At 53.7% G+C, this 19696-nt stretch overlaps 6 protein-coding genes across 6 annotated transcripts; 2 read left to right on the forward strand and 4 right to left on the reverse strand.

The window, feature by feature from the left end:
• Positions 1-1554: 1554 nt before the first annotated feature.
• On the forward strand, positions 1555-2469 carry J4E92_010652 (uncharacterized protein; the record flags this gene model as incomplete). The annotated part of the gene is made up of 1 exon (XM_051501988.1): positions 1555-2469. The coding sequence occupies one exon, from the start codon at positions 1555-1557 to the stop codon at positions 2467-2469; it is 915 nt and encodes a 304-aa protein (XP_051347792.1).
• A 134-nt stretch (positions 2470-2603) lies between these two features.
• Positions 2604-3122, reverse strand: J4E92_010653 (uncharacterized protein; the record flags this gene model as incomplete). The annotated part of the gene is made up of 1 exon (XM_051501989.1): positions 2604-3122. One exon carries the CDS (start codon positions 3120-3122, stop codon positions 2604-2606), a length of 519 nt encoding a protein of 172 aa, XP_051347793.1.
• A 973-nt stretch (positions 3123-4095) lies between these two features.
• Positions 4096-5686, reverse strand: J4E92_010654 (uncharacterized protein; the record flags this gene model as incomplete). The annotated part of the gene is made up of 2 exons (XM_051501990.1): positions 4096-4743; positions 4796-5686. 2 exons carry the CDS (start codon positions 5684-5686, stop codon positions 4096-4098), a joined length of 1539 nt encoding a protein of 512 aa, XP_051347794.1.
• Positions 5687-6637: 951 nt separating this feature from the next.
• On the reverse strand, positions 6638-10615 carry J4E92_010655 (uncharacterized protein; the record flags this gene model as incomplete). The annotated part of the gene is made up of 6 exons (XM_051501991.1): positions 6638-7768; positions 7821-8625; positions 9124-9158; positions 9206-10008; positions 10055-10427; positions 10475-10615. The coding sequence occupies 6 exons, from the start codon at positions 10613-10615 to the stop codon at positions 6638-6640; spliced, it is 3288 nt and encodes a 1095-aa protein (XP_051347795.1).
• A 344-nt stretch (positions 10616-10959) lies between these two features.
• Positions 10960-13209, forward strand: J4E92_010656 (uncharacterized protein; the record flags this gene model as incomplete). Its single annotated transcript, XM_051501992.1, has 2 exons — positions 10960-11304; positions 11353-13209. The coding sequence occupies 2 exons, from the start codon at positions 10960-10962 to the stop codon at positions 13207-13209; spliced, it is 2202 nt and encodes a 733-aa protein (XP_051347796.1).
• A 1653-nt stretch (positions 13210-14862) lies between these two features.
• On the reverse strand, positions 14863-15801 carry J4E92_010657 (uncharacterized protein; the record flags this gene model as incomplete). The annotated part of the gene is made up of 2 exons (XM_051501993.1): positions 14863-15334; positions 15386-15801. 2 exons carry the CDS (start codon positions 15799-15801, stop codon positions 14863-14865), a joined length of 888 nt encoding a protein of 295 aa, XP_051347797.1.
• Between the last annotated feature and the right edge of the window lie 3895 nt (positions 15802-19696).

The raw sequence follows: 19696 nt of genomic DNA on the forward strand, positions 1-19696 counted from the left end.
CCAAAAGTCGCTGAATTTAGTTTTTGTAGTGGCGGGCCGTCATCTCGAATCGATAAAGAAGCGATTCGAGTTCCCAACGGGTCCACGGGTACACCAAGCTAGCCCTTCCTCCGCATCGCGTCCCGCAGCACCAACAATCTGCGGAGTAAATAGCGGTTATCGAGAGCGACCATCGTGAGGCTGCAGCCGAAGATGCCGGTGGATCCAGGTATGCCGAACCTGCGAGATTACTCCAGTCGACGTCGGGTAGAGTCTTCTGAAGCATTCACCAGACGTAATAGAGAGTCTTGTAGCCCTCTCAGGGTTGACCCTGAAACCAGAAGCGGCATTGACAATGTGGCACACTCTCAGCCGAATGGAAGCCGCTCGCGGTCTGGAGGCATCGCCGAAACTACACAACTTGGGACAGTGCCAGCAGTGTATACTTCGATCTTGGTTGGTTATTTGATGAAACTGTATATATCGCCGGTATTGCTTCACGATATGCACAGGCATCATAGGCCTCTGCAAGCAACATGTCGCACCGCTTTCTCAACCTGCTCACACACCGGCTATACATGCAAATAGCTCTAACCTCTCTTTACAGTACAGTCCACGTATGTGTGTACTTCTAGTCTACATCACTGCGCGAACTTGCCGATATGCCGCTCGGCGTAAAGAGTAATCCTGTATCTAACTTCCCGCTGTCAACATACCACCTGCATGATCTACTTTACGCTTTGCATCAACGTGTCCGTTCAACCGGATAAGGTATTGTGAGCTATCCATTGTTCCCGTCTTGTCCATTATTCCCGTCGCCCAGATCCATCGTTCCGATGCCCCATCCGAGAAGCGGATCCCGCTTCCGAAGTACGCCTAGATCCAGCCGTGCCAGTCTAGACCAACGGCAGGGTACTGATATTCTGTCCAGTCTTTGGTACTCTTACACTCACGCTAAAAATCCCATGCTTCGAATCGGACTTCGGTATGTCTATCTCCCCGAGTTGCAGTGAATGACCTCAGGATGGAAGCTCATGGAGACTGTGTCGTGCTGTATATGTAGCTTGCTTGAATTCTTCCATCGACGCCCATTTACCATGCCCATCTAAGACAATGTATCATAGCCTGTCATATTCCTCGATGGACTGTCCCATCGTCGTCGTCGCAAATCGAGTTAAACTAACGTTGGGATAAAACACCCAGATTGTAGGCTACCCAGGTACAAGTCGTCGGACCTCCGAACTCACATGATGACTCTCCGATCCGATATCGGGATCGTCCAGCGAAATCTACAGCCAAGCTTCGTATCAGGGCTCAAGACAATCTGGGGTTCAACAGGCGTCATACCTCCAGACATCTAAGCGACCGTTGCGGGTAAACTTTCCCGGACACCCTCCCGGTTCGCCAGCGGCCGAGCGACCCACGAATCTCCGCACTTGCAACCCACCGAACTACCGCCAAACATGGTAGTTGCAACGACCCTGGCGCAGGCGCGTACCTAGGTACTACAAATATACCAGCTTCGACATACGTCCAGAACCTACGAATCCAAAAAGTGCAACATAAACCGCCAGAATGCGCGTCATCGTCTTTGGTGCATCGGGTGTCCAAGGGCGTCATCAAGTCCACGCCCTCGCCCGAGCAGGCCACTCCGTCGTCGCCGTGAGCCGCAACCCGAAACCTGTTCTGGTAGATGGGAAGGACGTGGAGACGTTTGCCGCAGACTTTACCGACCATGATGCCATCGCAAGAGTACTCCAAGGCGCAGACAGGGTCTTTCTCAACCTCCCGAGTACATCGTTCAACCAATCCGAGCCCATCATCGCGGCGGCCAAGTACATCGGTGAGGCCGCAAAGAAGGCAAACGTCCCGTTGATTCTGTTCAACACGAGTATGCCGGTACCGAAGGAATCTCAAGACATCGTAGCCCAGGAAGATCGGAGGGAGATGAGGAGGTTGTTGAGGGAGTCTGTACCGACTATCAGCATTGAGCCCGTGGTTTATCTCGACAATCTCCTCGAAGGCTGGGCTCTACCTCCGATCCGCGACCGCAACACCGTTGTCTACTGCCACAAGCCCGACCTGCGCGTGTCGTGGATCTGTCACCACGATGTCGCGCAGATCATGATGGCCGCTATGGAGCATCCCGAGCTTGCTGGCCGCGACATTCCTGTCGGCGGTGCTGAAACCGTTGTTCTTTCCCAACTGACCGAGAAGTTGTCGAGAGCCTGGGACAAGCAGCTGAGTTATGAGAACCAGACGGTTGCAGACTTTTGCGATAAGATTGGCAAGGCGATGCAGGGGCGTGGTCTGGATACGGACACGATTGTTAGTCAGATGTTCAAGGCGTATACATATTACAACGAGGCAGAAGATGAGCCGTTCAATGTTGATATGGAACCTGTGGTGGAAGGACTAGGAGTCAAGCTGACGCCGATTGAGGAGTGGGCTAAGAGGAGGAGTCCGTGGGATGACAAGGGCTACTACTAGACCTAGAACATGGCAAATTCTCACATTTGTTGACGAAGTCGTTATCGACACGGTATTAAATAACAGACTCCAAACTCCACCCAATTCGCCCATTCCCATCCAACTACCCAAACTCAGAACAGCCATTTCCCCCTTCACATACCCCCAGGCGGCGCAATCCCCATCATAGCCCCCTCCGGACCATCCTGCGGCATCCCAAACTTGCCAATCCCCTTCCCCCTCCGTCTCTGCACCTCAAGCGCAACCTCATTCGCCTGCTTAAGCATATCCTCACTACTGCTCTTCCCCGGCACGAAAACCAGCCCCAGATCCGGCGCCGGGGTTCCCGTGCCCACAAAATTTCCCTCCGCGTCCTTGGCATAATGCGCATTGTAGTAGGAGCGCTTCATCTGTCGGATTATTATCGATTGACGCACTTCGCCTTGTTTGCGGGAGAACGGGTTGTAGTTGTGGAGGGAGAAGGCGAGGGTGCGCGTGATCATGGGGACAGGGATTGTTTCGTCGGGGTCGCCTTCCGAGAGGGTGGTTAGGGCGTGGGCGACGGTTGTGTAGGTTGGTGGGGAGGTGGTGGTGGAGGGGTAGGTTGGGGGTGTGTCGAGGGTGGAGGAGGGTGGGGCGTAGTAGTCGTTTGTTTTGGGGGTTGCTTCTGTCATGGTTGGTGTCGTTGTCGTTGTTGTTTGTAGTGGAGTAGTAGTCCAGGTGGTGTTGCGTATTTTCTTGGACAGTTTGCGGCTTATAGATGCAGGTGCGATGTGTCTGACAGCTATAACACCACCACCAAGCAATAGCGTCCTCGCTTGGTTATATATCCGGTCATCAATAGTAGAATTACCTTATTCCCACGATCTTCCTCGCTGCCTCCAACTAACCACCTCACATGGCTGAGCAACCGAATACGAGGTACTACCTACCTACATAGCCTCCCCGCCAGGGCTGGCTGTGGCTAGCTCCCAGCTCGGCACGAGCTTGACACCACACGATTAGATTCCAATCCAGTCGCATAATCTGGATAAATGACCGAGACATGTAAGCAGAATCACCAAACAGGCAAACCATCCTGCGACTCAGCCTATCGCAGTGCCCCGGTGGCGACTGCGCAAAGGCGGGGTGGCCGAGAAAGGGTTAGCGTTAGGACCCTTTTTGCAGATCGGATGATGTCATTTTGGACAACTCTCCGGAGTCATTGTGGCTTTGGTTGCTTGTATCGTGTAGTGTTATGCTTATCCTGCGTTCAAGAAGGCTGAGGCGACTTAGTTCAACGTGTAGTTTGTAGTTTGCCATTCGATCATTCCCGGAATATAAAGATAGAATTAAGATGTCGATCTAAAAATCCGGGGTTATCGCGGCGATGATCAGACAACAAGGACCGAACGAAGAGTCATTCAACAGTTTGGAATCTCGTGCGACCGGTGAGAGGAGGTCGCAGAGCTGCGCGTCTGTGATGTTCGTCCTTTACCACAATCGAGAATACAGGCACAGTTGACACGATGATACACAACCATTATGTAGATGATTTCTTTAGTTTCATCGTAATTCATTTCATATACTCATAGCATCGCTAGTATTCTGCGATGACATAGACACTTCAAGCTTATATACCAGCATGCTTCTTTATCTTCCACGTGCTCAGTGCACGTACTCCTCCTCATCAACATCCTTCCCACCCTTCTCGAGCATATGCTCAGGAAGAGGACTAGTAAACGGCTTGCGGCTCTCCCTCACAATAGCCGGAATGCTCGTACCCTCTGTGAACATCATCTCCAGCTCCTCCAGACTGCGACCCATGGTCTCCGGGTACCCGAAGTAAACAACCGGCAGAATGATAGCGGAAATGATAAGGAAGACGAGGTAGTATTGCCAGCCGATAGTTTCGATGGCAACGGGCGTGACCATGTTGACGACGAAGTTCCAAAGCCAGTGGTTGGCAGTGGAAATACCTGCCATAGGCACCCGCAGCCTCGTCGGCGCAACTTCCGTGCAGTACAAAAAGTTCGCTCCGAGGAAACCGATCGGAATGAAGAAGTTGAAGAGGAACACAAAGAGCGCGCTGGCGATCTGGGCCGATTGGTTTGTCTTGGGGAAGCTGGATGCGACGGCGAGAGCCAACATGCAGGAGGCCATGCCCGCGCCGCTGAACATGAAGAGCTTGCGGCGTCCGAAGCGGTCGATGGTGAAGAAGGCTACGAAGCAGGAGAGGAACTTCCAGGTCAGTGCGCCGCCGGAGAGGATGCGCGAGGTTTCCGAATCGAGGCCGAGACCTTGTTGGAAGATGATCTGTTGAGCTGTGTTAGGACTGGGTTGCATAGCTAGGGGCGTGTGGACTTACGGTTGAGTAGGTGGAGATGAGGTTGCTACCGCACATCTGCTGCAGGAACTGGAGGAAGATGCAGAGTGAGAAGCGGTAGAACAGCTTGTCCTTGCCCATAGTGAAGATGTCGCTCATCTTTGCTGCGCTGCGACCAGTTTCCTCGAGTGCGAGTTCGATGCCGCTGATCTCAGCTGTGATCTCGGGGTCGTGCAGATCCAAGCCCTTGAAGCTGGAAAGACTGAGGCGAGCTTCCTCAACGCGTCCCTTGTTGACCAGCCAGCGAGGTGATTCAGGGATACTGAAAACGGCGGCCATGGGGACCAGGGAGATGACGGTGGGAATGGCGAGCGGGATACGCCATTGCAGAGGCAGGTTATCCTGTTCGAAGAATCCAAGGTTGATCCATGCTTCGAGGAGGTAGCCAAGAGAGATGAAGCAACCGTCGAGCACAACGTGCTTACCACGGTTGGCAGACGATGAGCATTCGGATTGCCAGACTGGGACAGTAGCGCTGAGAGCTCCGACTCCCCATCCTAGAATGAAGCGGCCGACGACGAATTGCGCGAGCTGGAAGCTAGTGCATTGTAGGATCTCGCCGACGAGAGTCAAGAATGCGGCACCGAAGATGAGTTTTCGTCGTCCGAGGATGTCGCCAATCCAGGAGCAAGACAGAGCACCGAAGAGAGCACCAATGGTGAAGGTAGCGACGACGGCACCTTGCTTGGTCGAGTTGCTGCTCTTCTCCGCGCCGGTAGCATCGATGGTGTCGATTTCCGGGAAGTGGTCGTTCCAGTCACGGAGAGACAACAGACCACCCACACCAGACTGGTTGTATCCGAACAGCACGAAAGCTGGCAGAACGACGAGCAACAATTGTGCCGTCTGGAGAGTCTTTCCGCTGAGTCCCATGGTGAAGATTGACGAAGGGAGGAAGATTCAGAGGGGAGAGGAGGGGACTACAGAAGGGGACGGGATGGACAGCAGCTCAGTACTTGTACTCCAGAAGCGCACCCCACAATATCCTGCAATGTGGGCACACTACCATGGAGACAAACTCCAGTCAATGCATTATTGAGCGGCCTTAGTGCTCCGCCTTTGGGGGGGTAAACACCCTGACCCGGAGATACAGGTATAGCCAGCCAGCGAGCTGCACCGGATGCCTCGATTTAGCACCGACCCCATACACCGCAACACTAGCAGGTAACCCTCCACAAAACGGCCTCGAATTTCTTGACCGGTCTGCAGTCCGTGCTTGCGGGAATTGACTCGCAGCATGACCACGAAGCAGGGCGCGACTGCGTCCGCGGCCATAGTTCGGCGTCGCTCGCCTCAAAGCGAGCGGCTGGGGAGGAAAAATCCTTACGCCCTTGTCGCAGCGCTATCATGACGGTTGAGGCTTCATGTGGGCCGAATTTGTACTGAGGCTCTGCGGCAGGATTTAAGCTTTTCCAAGAAGACGTTAGGTGCTTAAAAACCTTGATACGCGTGCGGCGCGATTGGTTCGCATTGCGGCCTCGGTACTTGTTCTATCCCCACCATCGCCGTGCGCGCTCCGTAACATCGGAAGATGGCAGCAGGCAGCTCGGGCGAGAGACGCAATTTGCTCAACGCGCGTGAGTAGTGCGCCGGCCCAGATTTGATGATGAAACGACAGCTGGATAACCAGGGAATCTGCCTGATTGCTCCACACCCGTGGGGTCGGCTAGAAGACAGCAAGAAACCGCCGGTAAGTTTGAAAGTATGTACCTGCGCATGCGGCCAGATAAGACTTTGTGCGAGACGATAGTGTAGCTTGTTATTGCTTGGCCAGACCTCAGTCGATGTCTGACCTGCTGATTGCTTTGCATGAATGCTCAGACTCTAGTACTGCTTGGTGCTCTTGCTAACTCTCATAAGCTGTGAAAGCCCGTCAACGGATTCGGCTCTCTGTGTCCCCGTCTCGGTGTTCGCACTCGAGCTCGTTCCTTCAGGCTCTGCCCCACTTCGTCCCTCCGACGTTTCCGAGTCAGCGTCTGGGGTTTGACCAGCCTCCGGCTTGCCATGTCGGTCTTTGACAGCTTCGGCTGTCTGCTCGGATGTCGCTCGTCCGATCTCCGCCAGATTGGTCGGTATGATGCCATACTCGAAACGATCGATGACAGCTCGCTCCACTGCGATTCGCGGTTCCTCCACACTAGCTTTGTAATCCTTCAACAGCGCAACAGCCCTCTCGTCGCCCTTCAATACACATCTGTGGATCAACGTCTCCCACGTCTTCCTTCTAGGCTTCAAGGGACCCTTTTTGCCAGCTGTCGCACCCGTTGACCGCATCTCCTCATAGTAAAGCAGAGCATCTTCCAGGTCACCCGATTCTAGGCACACCAGGATCAGGCGATCATACGTAATGCGGTCCGGTTTGAGACCCAACTTGACCATCTCGTTTGCGAAGAACATGGCAAGCTCCTTGCGAGCGGATCTATGGCAGCCTTGAAACAGGATGTTGAACGTTTCTGTGTTCGGGCCAGCATGAGATACCGTGTGTAGGGCTTTATAAATCTCGATGCCCTCTTCCAGGCGCTTGTTTGCGATGCTAGCTTTGATGCATGCATTGACGGCAGCGGTGGGAACTTTGCGGCCAGAAGTCTCAAAGTCTTGCAGATATCTGAAGGCTTGCATGGGTCTGCTGTCATCGTTGTGACTTTTCGCGGACAGATACCAATAGAGAGGATCACAGGTCCCAGAGTTGACCTTCAAGTTGGAATCAACCATGATGAGGATAACAGACAAAGCTGCTTGGAGGTCGTTGGCGTTGAGGTATGTGGATATGAGCAGTTCATAGTGTTGCGAGGTGAACGTTGTACCTCGTTCGGTCAGGACGCGAAAGACATCGGTAGCGAGCTGGATGTCTCCGTGTCGTGAGGCGAGAGTGAGTACGTGCAGGCAGGTACCGGTGCCAGGCTTCAGGTAGCCCGGCTGGACTTGCGCAATCCACACAAGGGTCGTCTCTGCAAGCTTCACGGTGTTAGCAACTTCCCTTAGAATGCATGACACAGGTTCCACTTACAAGTTGTTTGTGCGCCGCGGCATCTAGCAACGCGCCCCAGAGAGCGATACTGAGCTGAACGGTACCTGTTCCGCTACTCTTGCTATGCACACCTTCCTTGAGACTCAGCACGTAGAATGCTTCCTCGACTTCGCCAAACTCCAGCAGCATCCATATAGCCTTGTCAAACAGCCAACTCTCCACGCGTGCTTTGTTCCTGACCATCTCCTCCAGCAACTCGAGGGCATGTTCGAAATGTCGCTCGCGTAGCATCCCGGCTATGATGAAGTTGCGCGCACGGTCCGATGGCATGAACCATCGCGACTTCATGTATTCGAGGATGTCGGTGCGGAGGAGGTAATCCGGGTGAACTGCGAGCACCTCAAGCACGCATTCACAGCCCCGTGCATCCAGCAAGATCCTTGGCTTTCCGGTCAGAGATCCATCGGTCTCGTCCCAGAAGCCCATCTCTTCCAGCACCTTGCGGACCTTCCCCGCCGTGCCATTGACGGAGTCGACGAAGCTGTGTAGTACGGCTGTGTACATCTCCCGGTTCGGCACCTCCCCTCTGTCTTTGATCAACACCCTGCAGATGTTCATGACTTCGTCGAAGTTTCCCTTGGCGCCCTCGGCCCGCACATGTTCGTATAGGATGTAGGTCGGGAGCTGGGCGAGCGGAGGCCTGTCTCGTGAGGTCTGCGAAGGGAAGGCGCGAGGCTTTTCTGCAAAAGACCGGAAACCGTTCAGGGCAGCCCCGGGCTGAGAGAAGAAAGTGTCATTTGCTGTAGAGGGTGCGCTGGAGCGGTTGTAGGTACGCAGTTGGCGGCTGCAGTGGGCTATGGCATCTTTTCGCGATGCATTGCGCTGTAGCAGTCTAGCTCCTCCTCTTGCAACGGACGGTGTCGTTCCAGCATTCGACGGAAACCCCGGACACAGGCATCGCCACAGGCCGTCGTTCACGAAAGGGCGGGGTGGCATTGGCGTGGGTGATGTGCACTGCCAAAGTTTCAATGCGCGCAGCGTAACATGTTGCGTCCGTGCGCGCGCCTCGGTTCGTCATGTCTGCTTGCGACTTGAGCATCACCATGAATGAAACGTGGGTAAGAGCTTAGTTTGTAATTATATTCACATATGCACTTTCCAGATGCTTTTCCTATCCCGTGCCAAGCCGCAAAAAGGGTATATGCGCCCAAATACCAACACGTCTCATGCAAAGCCCATGCCCCTCCCGTACCGTATTATATCGAAACAGCGTCAGGCGTAGCGTTTCTTCCCATCCCTAAATACCTATAGTCCATCGTAACCCGCACAAATATGTGCTCACCTCCTCACCACTTGCTCTGAAAGAAGTTCCAGTACCTATAGATGTTAGTCTATGCTCATGTCGGGAGACAAGTACCACGTACCTTTGGTGATATCACTTCTTGGTTTACCAAGTGCTTGCTCATGATCTTGACAACCTCCATTTGCTCCTCGTATGTGAGTCCAGTGATGGCAGCTTCAATCACTCCACCGACTGTGGTGTGGTGCACGGCGATGAAGCTCGAGTAGTAGAAGAAAGCGATAGAGCCCATTATGAATTGGCAGTCCATGCGGTCAGTCATTCCACCGTGACCGGGGATGGAGTCGCCAAAGTCCTTGATCTTGAAGGTGCGCTTCAGGCCAGAAGCGAAGAAGCCACCGAAAGGCGCGATGAGAGAAGCAAAGGTTCCGAGCATGATGACGTGGAATTGCACTGGCATAATGTTGAATGTTCGCGGGATGGGGAGACCCTCAGGAAGGAAGGGAACGGTATAGTCGCGCGCGATGAAGACCGGGTTTGGCCTGCATTCGAGGCCGGACCAGATGTTTGCGCCCAGATCGTTGACAGGGCAGATGAAGTACTTGTAGTCGCCGAGGAAGTGGACAACGAGCATACCCCAGATAACAGTGAAGAACCAGGCGCCGAGGAAGCCCTCCCATGTCTTCTTGGGCGAAATCTGGATGAGGGGTGTCCGTCCAAACGTGATACCGCAGAGGTAGGCGAAGATGTCGTTGGTGATGACCATGGAGACGGGGAGAATGAACCAGATGAATCCTTCGAAGATGTTGTTGATGACAAAGTGCGCCTGTCCAACGATGAGGAAGAGGGCCATGTGCGTCCAAGCAAACTGGGTGAACTGGAACTTGTAGTGGCCTTTCTGGAGCGAGAAGACGAAGAAGACGAAGCCTGGGGAGGTTAGTTTCGACATACATCGTGGGGGCTGGGAACATACCGATAATGTACAGCATGAAGGAGATGAACCTGTGGTGAGTGGCCAGGGGCAGCAGCAGACGGTCCACCATCAGGACGTGCTTGAAGTAGTATATGACGCTCTCGCCATAGAGGAAGTACATGGCGGTGCCGAGGAAGTACCAATTCAGCGACTTGGTGAAGCGCAGGCTGCGGGCCTTGCTGGGCACGTTTGCGATTGCGATGACCTCCTTAAAGGATATGACCTGCACTGCCGTGACGATGATGATTATGAAGAGATGGCCGGCGCCGAGGGCCCAGAAGAAGCCGGCAATCATGACGAGGGTCCATGTTGTGCGCGTTATGAAGTTGGCCTTCTTCTTCTCGTACTCGGTCTGGGGGGGCTGTTCGGAGGCCTGGCGCTGTCAGCTGGGGAGACGTGGGCAGAGGGCTGCCAACGTACGGGAGGGGCCGTCTCTTCTTTGATAGTCGGACTGCCCGGGTCGCTGTACTCGGACATGCTCTGCGAGGGTCTCCGCGCCCTGCCGTTGCTGGCGCTGCGGACCTGGTGGTTGAACTTGACGTCCTTTCTCGGGCGCGCCATGGTGAAGGAGGAGAGGGCGGTTGCGCCTGGTATCCTTGGGGGGTATAGGGGCAGCCGGGGCGAGGCCGGAGGGGAAGGCGCGATGGGTGAGGGCGGGGTGGGTGAAGGAGGTGGTGTTGGCGGCAGGCTCGACTGGGCCAAGTAGTGAAATTGGCGGACAAGTAACCACGGGCAGCTTGCGTCATGGCACCGCCGCTTAGCTTAGCGACCCTGCAGCCTGCATGTGAATTTCCCTAGCACCCAAACACGCCAACGCCAACACGCCAACAACGCGTCCATGCGCCCCGCATCGCGACCGCTTTGGGACATGCTCATGCGCAGGCCCGCTGGCAGATGGACCGACAATGGCTGACGACGACTTCGACGACTTCTCTGACGATGACCTCGACGACCTTCCCGCCGACGCCCTGCAGCATCTCGAGGCGAGCGCCATCCGCGCGACACAGCACCAGCCCGACACGGAGCCAGAGTCCGACTACGGCCCCGACGATGGCGACGAGGTAGTCAACCTGGACGATGCGCATAGTCCGCCGCCTCTATATGCGCTGGACGAGGAGGGCTACGACAGTCACATCGATGACAACATCAACGACATTATCGAGCATTGCCATTATGACCAGATGGAAGTGGAGGAGCAGCCACGCAGGTCTCAGGCTGACCCCAATGCGCTGCTGCAACGCATCAAGAAGGTGCGACACGTCCACCTCAGTCTGTAGACGCCCCGCTGATCATCGCAGTTAGAGCAAGACAAGGCGCGCGAGAAGCGAGAAGCCGAGGAGCTGAAGGGGAAGCTGCAGACCAAGGCGGGCGAGGCCGATACCCTTCGAAGGCGCTACGATGCCGAAAACCGCAAACACGAGCGCCAGCTGGCGGACCAGCAGCAGTCGCACAGCACCGAACTGGCCAAGCTGCGTGCCGAGATGGAGAAGCTGCGGCGCGAGAAGGAGTCGGTGCAGACGGACAACATGTTCAATCAGCACGAGGCGCGAGAGTCTGTCATGGCGCGACGGCCTGGCAGAACCATGCCCTCACGACCAAAGTCAGGTGCGCAGGCAATCAGTCCAGCCGGCACACCTAAGAGGGCGCAGAAGACGAGAGGCCCACTTGGCGATGGGTTTGACGACGACGACGTTGTCATGGCATCACCGTCAAAGTACCGCGAGAGGCAGAAGACGGCGACGCCAAAGCAAGCCGGCAAGAGGAAGCGGCAGGCTATCGATCAAAGCCCCATACCACTGCCTGCGCTACAGCTGAGCGAACCGCGAACTCGGCCCAGAGAGATAGAGCCAGCACCAGCCGTGGGCCCTGTCATAGACGCCGCACTGCTCGAGCACTTTCGACGCGACGACCGTCGATTCACTCTGCTACACCGCCTGCTGTCACATCCATCGTCAAATGGCACCGATCGCGTCCTCGAAGCACTCACGTCGCATGCATTCCCGTCCAAGCCATCCAAGAAACTATCTTCGATCGTGTATGATGCTCTGGCGAAGATAAACACATCTGATGTGCACGAGCTAGCAGTACAAATATGTCACATCTTCCTCGACCTGTGGAAGCGTTGTCAGTCCGAGAAGTACTATGCTCCGACATCTCTGATACTCGATGCGCTGCACTTCATCCTCGCATGCGAGCCGATCGAGACTGCCGTCAAGATTACAGAGCGCGCAGTACCGCTCATCATCGCCTTTGTTGATCTCGTGGCGGACCCTATTTCCAAAGCAGCTAAAGGGGGTGAGAAGGCCGTTGCCGATCTCTACTCCCCGAAGCAGCAAGAGATTGCATCTCACATCGATGTTGAAGACTGTCTCGAGTTGCTGTACCTGATCGCGAGCAGCTGCGTGTCTTCAATAGATTCCACAGCGATAGCTCGTCTATGGCAAGCGATTCCTTCAAGCTTCGCCATCATGCTCCTCGTCAAAGAGCAGCCACATGCCCAAATCACGCTCATGTTGCGCATACTTGGCACCTCTGCACTTTCCACCTCAATAGGACCCATAACCTTCGCAGATTCCGCCCAAGACAACCAAGCAAGTAACGAAGACGCCCTGGTCCATCGCCTCACCAACCTCTTCACCGAGGTGCCTAAGCCCGTTCCAGATCCTTTGGCCTCGTTCGATGAAGCTTTAGCTATCTCCGAAGCCGACCTCTGGGACCTTCGCCTGCTCGTCATCTCAGTCCTGACGCAGTTCTCTATCCCAGAATACGGCTCTAGTCGTCTAGCTCAGAACGGCCTCTGCATTGGTCGACTGATCAAGTACCTCGACCATTGCGTAACGAGTTTGTATCGGCATCCCATCTCACCGACTCAAGAGCGAAAGGTCGATTCCATCAATGCGACTATGAAGCTGATTTATCACGTCGCGACGACGAATGCCGATTTTGACATCAAGAGCAAGTTGGTGAATACGCTAGGTGGTCATCATGCCTATCTCGTTGCACTGACGCGGCTAGCCTTCAGTGAGGGCTTAGTGCTAGAAGCAGGGATCGAAGATGAGGTCGTCAACATGGCGCACGACATCCTAGATGAGGGGCTGAGTATGGAAGAGGGAGATGCTTTCGGCAAGGTGTTCAGCAGTGGAAGCACTGTCTAGACATGTCCAGTGTTTTTCTCAAGAAGGAGATCATCAGCGCAAGCGGCTTGGGCGATGGCTCTGATTTCAACTTGCACATTTTTCTGCAAGATGACCCCACTTCTGAGCGCAAAGGACGATACCACTTTAATTCCGCGCTCATCCACAATCATGTAGAACGAGACACGGATATCAACATCTTGTATAATCACTAGTCTGACTCGTCTTGCTATGCATCGCTATAGCCTAGGATGATATTGCATTGGGCGGCGTTTAAAGCATATCAATCATACACTCTTACGCAGTCACCAACGACCCATCTCTACACCCGTCCCCCAATCCACGCCATCACCTTCTCCAACACCTCCTCCCCACAATCATCATTCAACAACTCATGCCTCCCCCCTCCAACCACCTCAAACAACCTTTCCTTACTCCCTATCCCAGCCACAAACCTCTCACTCCCCCTCCAATCACAATACGCATCCTCATCCCCATGCACCACCAACGTCGCCACTGTCCACGCCCCTATCTTCGCTCTAACACTGTCTGCAACATCCACGGCCGTCGCAGCCGTTAGGAAACATATCGATTTCTTAGAATACAGAGGATCGGATAGGTATCTCTCTATCTCGACCGCACGGCGTGTGAGCCCGGAGATGGGCACCGCGCGGCCTGGTATGGAGACTGTGGGTATTGTGCGTGCTAAGACGCCGACAGCTGCGCGAGCGGCGGAGGGGAAGGGGCCTGGGAACGCGGGACTCGTCAGTACCACCCCTTCAATGCCCTCTCGATCCTCTACCATACTCCCCGCAGTAATTAACCCGCCCAGTGAATGCCCGAACAACACAATCGGTCTTCCCCCTCCTTGCTCAACAGCATGTCGGCGGAGTGCGAGATGATCGGCTACGGCTTTTCCTACGTGGACGACGGCGCGGGGGTGGCCGGGAGAGGTGCCGTGGCCGTGCAGGTCGAGGGCGTAAATTGTGTAGGAAGCGGCGAGGAGGTGGTGGATTAGGGTGGAGTGGGATGTTAGGTATCGAAAGGAGTATTCTGCGTAGCCGTGTTGGAGGATAATTGTTGCGACAGAGGGAGAAGAGAGGGAGGGGGTCCAGATGTGGGCGATGCTGCCGGAGGGGAGGGTGTGGGTTTTGTGGTTTAGGTTGAGGTTGGGGTCGGATGTTTGAGTTGAGGGTAGGGGCGGTGGTGTTTGTGAGGGTTGTTTGCGGTAGAGGGATGGGACGTTCAGCATCTCGAGATGTGGAAGTGATATGAGCGGTTTCCGGGTAGCAGTGATATCCTCTGATTCGACTGGGTGAACCCGGAAGTCTCCCGGTAGCGCTTGCTAGATCATTTAGGCCATAGTGCATTGGTTATGCCAGCTTTGTTTCCTGAAGCTGAGGCTGCGAATGTTAGTATTCGCAGGGCAACCGCGTTGGATCAAGGGATGCTCACGACATGCCGACAGTGTCCGCGTAGATCGGTGGAGACTGTGACGATCGCTTGATAGACTGCATCGCTTCGCATCTCGGCTAGAGAGCCCATGTATATTGATTGTAAAGATTGCCATTCTGGTTCTTGAAAGCATGTGTGTGATGAGATGCCCACGTGGAAGGCGCTCATCGTTGATTGGGCCTAGTGCGGGGCGGACACGCGCAGCGCGTAGCCGTGAACTCATCCCGTGCCCGGGTGATTTCTCGTGCCAACGCCAGCCTCGCCTGTACTGCCAGCCTTATTGCTGGCCGGATAGATGCCAATCTGAGACGTGCCTTTCTTCCCTGTCGTAACGTTTCCGACGTGATGCCGGCTCACCTTCTCCACCGCCTCCAATGGCATCCCTACCTGCGCATAGCCTCCTTCTCCGGTGTTGATGTCCCCGATCTGTAGGTCCAACTTGATCGCTTGAAGATGAGCCGTAGTGGCCTTGCAGCGTTGTATGAATTCCTCCAGGGCAGTATCGCCCGCTTTCAACTCCTGTTGTACGTACTCCGCCTCGTCTTCGTCGGATTCGGCGATTGCAACCAAACGCGGCGGCACGTCATTGCGCCTTGCATCGGCCTCCACTGCCCACGATACCATTGCTTCCTTCAGCTGGTTCATCGAGGCAGCCTGCTGTTCCGGCGATCGGTTCGACACATTGATTTTTCTACCAGAGATATCAGCTTCCATCAGGGTTTTGGATGCGATAGGAACTTACAGCGTCAAAATGCCTACCGCCGAGTCGAGGTCTCTTGCCGCTGACCATAACACCCCTTTGTACTTTTGTATCCTAGACTGGTTCAAGGCTACTCGGATTTTATCTCGCCAGCTCTTGTCATCATGTTTGATCCACTTCACCACCAGCTTCTCGAACTCGTCGCATTGCGTCCCACAGTCGTTGATCACCTTCGCAATGCCGGTCTCTTTGACTTCATCGACCGTTCTAGCGTCGGCTTTGGATAAGAACTCTAAGCCTGAAAGTTTGGCATGTAAGTCTTTTACATCGACGCGAATAAGTGCAATTTCTTCGGGGGCATCGTCGATTGCTCGGAGAAAGTCGTAGAGGCCTTTGATGCTCTTAATGGCAACATCAGTGATGCCAATGATGGCGGCTGCTTCTCCGATCACAGACATACTCTGAGGGACTGTACGGTTTGTATTTGGTGAGTTGAAACCGCTCAGCCAGAGGGCGGCGCATGTCATATACCAAGTCATGTAGCGCCATTCTGTACGCAGATCACTGCGGCGCAATTGAAGCTCTCCGTAACGCCCTAGCAACAGCCACGAGCTGAATGTCTGCCTCGCACAATGGTGAGGAGTGGTGTCCGGTGAGCAGTCCTTCGGACCTATTGGATCATCAGTTGTCGCTGCGATGCACACAGCCCCGCATGTGGCTGCATACGGGCGTACGCTAACGCACCAACAGTCAGAGAACCATGAGAGCTGAGGCGAAGCCGCAGCTGTGGCTACTTCTGGATGAATCCGAACACGTCACCTTGGTTAGCTCAAGCGGCTGACAGACAGGCTGAACACAACGCTGCGCTGACTTTTGAACTTATGTCTGTCCGAGGACGATGGTCAAACGGTTTGCGATGGAAACGTCTTCATACTGAATAATATTGAGTTTCTTCACCACAATGGCATTTCAACAGGAAGTCGGAAATGTCGTGACGAAGGAGCACGGCATCACGCAGATCGGGTCTAACATCCAGCTCAATCTTGGCGATTCTGGCAAGACTACCCATCACTCCTGCCATAGCTGTGGAAATTAACCGGCAGTAGGTGGCGAACGCGAAGCCATCCAGAGATGGTTCGCACCATGGTTGTTCATGGAGTGGACCGAAGGAAGAAGCCAACCGAAAATCCTGAATAGCTTCGTTGCCGTACCAGGCTGCGGATCATGGCTTCTCGATGAAGTTATTCCAATATGGTTAGCGTCTTCTAAAGACAGTCTCTGGTTGACTGGTGAAGGTTAGTGTTAGTCCTGGTTCATGGCGTCATACCGGATCCTTTTGTCGCATTTCTTGTTGGACTCACTTCATCTGAGACGCTGTGGTGGTCACAATCCACCGATCTAGATGTTATTAAAGCACCTTGTAGACCATACCTCAAGAAGGCTTTCACTGACATCTCTCTAGTTGGAAGTGGCAAAAGCATCCTGTGTGCTTTGGTCATACAACGTTTGACCAGGGCTCGACGACATGACGACAGCAGACAGATAGTAGTTCCATTGATATTTTCCTACAACAACGACTACACGCATAACGTTACGTTCCTGACGTACACCATCCTGGCGTACTTGTGTTCAGCTGAGCCGATCCCTGAAGCCATAGTAAAAGCGCGAAAAGCACATGTGTCGCCATCGGAAATTGCGGACATCAATGATCTCATCATGAATGTACTGGTTTCTCTGGGAGAAACCAACGCAACTGGCTCAACCGACTCAACGACATCTGTAGTTCTGGCTATAGATGCCCTGGATGAGATCCCGCTTGAGTCGCAGATCACGAACATGGAACTCCTTAACAGATTGACGGCTGCAATCAAAACCGGTTGTGGATTGCGCGTGCGAGTAGCGCTTTTCACGCGCCACGATGATCGGTTGCTGCCGCTCTGTCACTCGCGATTAGGCTGGCATAGAACAGTTATACCTCGCTCTAGAGTTGATGAGGATATTAGGACTGCAGTAGGTGTGCGACTCGAAAAGGGCACAAGATTGATCAAAGCCGATAGAGAGAAGTTAGCCGATCGAGTTGTTGATAAGGCCGCAGGCATGTGAGTCAAAGCTGAGCATTCCTTCGTTAACATGTAAACAACTTACGTCAAACCTAGGTTCCGACTAGCCAGTCTTTACGTCGACGAGCTTGTCAAGTCTAGACGAAGGAGCTTCATGCCTTCTGAACTAGAGCATCTCCTCAACGGACTCCCTACGGACCTTTATCCTTTCTACGACCAGATCCTCGACCAAATACCAAGGGACCGCATGCAGGAAGTCGTTTTCAAAGCACTGCGTTGGATCATGTTCGCAGCTAGTTCATTCTGGGTTGAGGACCTGGTCGAAGCTTGTGCCATATATCCGCCTTCAGGAGAGCTGTTCGACGTTGAAACACGGCAACACCTTCCGTATCTCGACGTTGTGGAATATCTGAGTGGTCTGGTGCGTATCCAGCCAATTCTCTCGGAAGACGAAGAAATGGTCATTGAACCCCGCACCCACACCATTACGCTAGCACACTTCTCTGTCAGTGAATATCTGCAGCGTCTGGATACTGCTCATTACCAGATTGACACACACTTCTTCGAGCGACATTCCGCCAGTGAATACATGTCTCAAGCATGTCTCATCTACCTCGTGGAAACATCAGAGCACTCACTAAGCAGTGCAACCCACACTACCATGATAGAATACGCAGATCGAGCCTGGCCATTACATGTGGCCGCTTACCTTCAGTCATCGGAGAATAGTCCATACGCGCGACAGGCCACGACAGCAGCACTAGCGTCAAAGATTCGTAACTCTGTCGAATTCTCCAATCTGAGAATCTATGATGACTGCGACTTTTTGCGAGATTTCGTCGGAAGCATTGCACATAGCTGTCTTGATCACCACCTTTATAAGGTGTTGTTCAATGCCTTGTCAAGGATCACGAAGGATCAGGAAGATTTAAATCCTGGCCACAATGGTGCCGAGCCCTATGCGGAAACTTCTTGGGAATACAGGATACGCTTATACTATCCCGCCGATCCTGGATACATAAGATTGCTCATCCTACATCCAGCAGCGCACCTTGGAGCTCAAGTTCGATGCTCACTAATAGTGGACCATCTAGAGAATCGAGCAAGATACGACTATCTATCCTATGTCTGGGGAAGGTCTGCGCGTGACAGACTTATTCAAGTAAACCGTCAAGATGTTCGGGCAATGTCAAACCTATTCGATGCATTGCTTGGGCTCAGAAGCAGCGAAAAGCCTATGTTACTCTGGGTGGATGCCATATGTATCGATCCGGATAGCGATGTGGAAAAAAATATCCAGGTGGCCCAGATGGGGGATATCGTACGATACGCCAATACGACACAAGTCTGGCTACCGAAAAAAGGCTGCAACGATACACATTCAACGAAATGCCTGCAAAGTCTGTATTCTCAGGCATACTGGCACCGTCGCTGGATTCTACAAGAGCTCATATTAGCTCAAGATGTCCGTGTGCAGTGGGCACAAGTCAGTTTGACCTGGACAGATCTGATGCGCCTTGTCCGGCGGCATACGATTGATCTCAACAAAAGCCAGCCCGGCCAGGAAACGCTTTCTGCGATTAGCTTCTTCTCGTTTGTACAGGAGCTGCGGGAGGCTCAGCAACTCCATGGACCCCTATCCAAACTGGAAGAGCTTCTGTACATGTTCCGCAATAATTTTTGCACTGCACCTTCGGATACGCTGTATTCCATACTACCTCTTCTGAGCACGGTAGAAACAAGTGGTATCGAAATCGACTATCGGGTATCATTCTATGATACAATGACATACTTGGCAACAACTTTGTTGCGGCGTTCTCAGAATTATCATGTGCTCTCCATGATTAGCGACGGACCAAGAGAGTTCTGGCCCATGATGCCCTCCTGGGTGCCCACGTGGACTGATATCGAGGACCATCCACTAGCACCTGGTGATGCTATCACAAAGCAGCCTAAGCTGTATGGGGCCAGCGCAGCGATTCGGACATATGTGGTGGACGGAGAAATACTTTGCGCTGAAGGATGGCTCATTGGCAACATAGCTCACGTAGCCAAGATCCCCGACATCATGCGCAATAGCAGGATTGTAGAGTTCGAACGAGAGTCACTAGTCCGCGTCGCGCTAGAAGACCGCTGTCGAGAAAACCCACTCTGTGCGTTCCAACGCATGACCACACAATCGCGGGACTGGTTCACAGAGCTTCCGAACGCATCGCGGCTACTGTCTGAGCTCGAATCTCGGGGATCTAGGGCCAGAAGATGCTTGGCAAAGACAGATTCAAAATTGTTGGCG

The sequence above is a fragment of the Alternaria infectoria genome (assembly GCF_024043175.1).
Source record: "Alternaria infectoria strain BMP 0036 chromosome Unknown scaffold_40, whole genome shotgun sequence".
Lineage (NCBI taxonomy): Eukaryota > Fungi > Ascomycota > Dothideomycetes > Pleosporales > Pleosporaceae > Alternaria > Alternaria infectoria.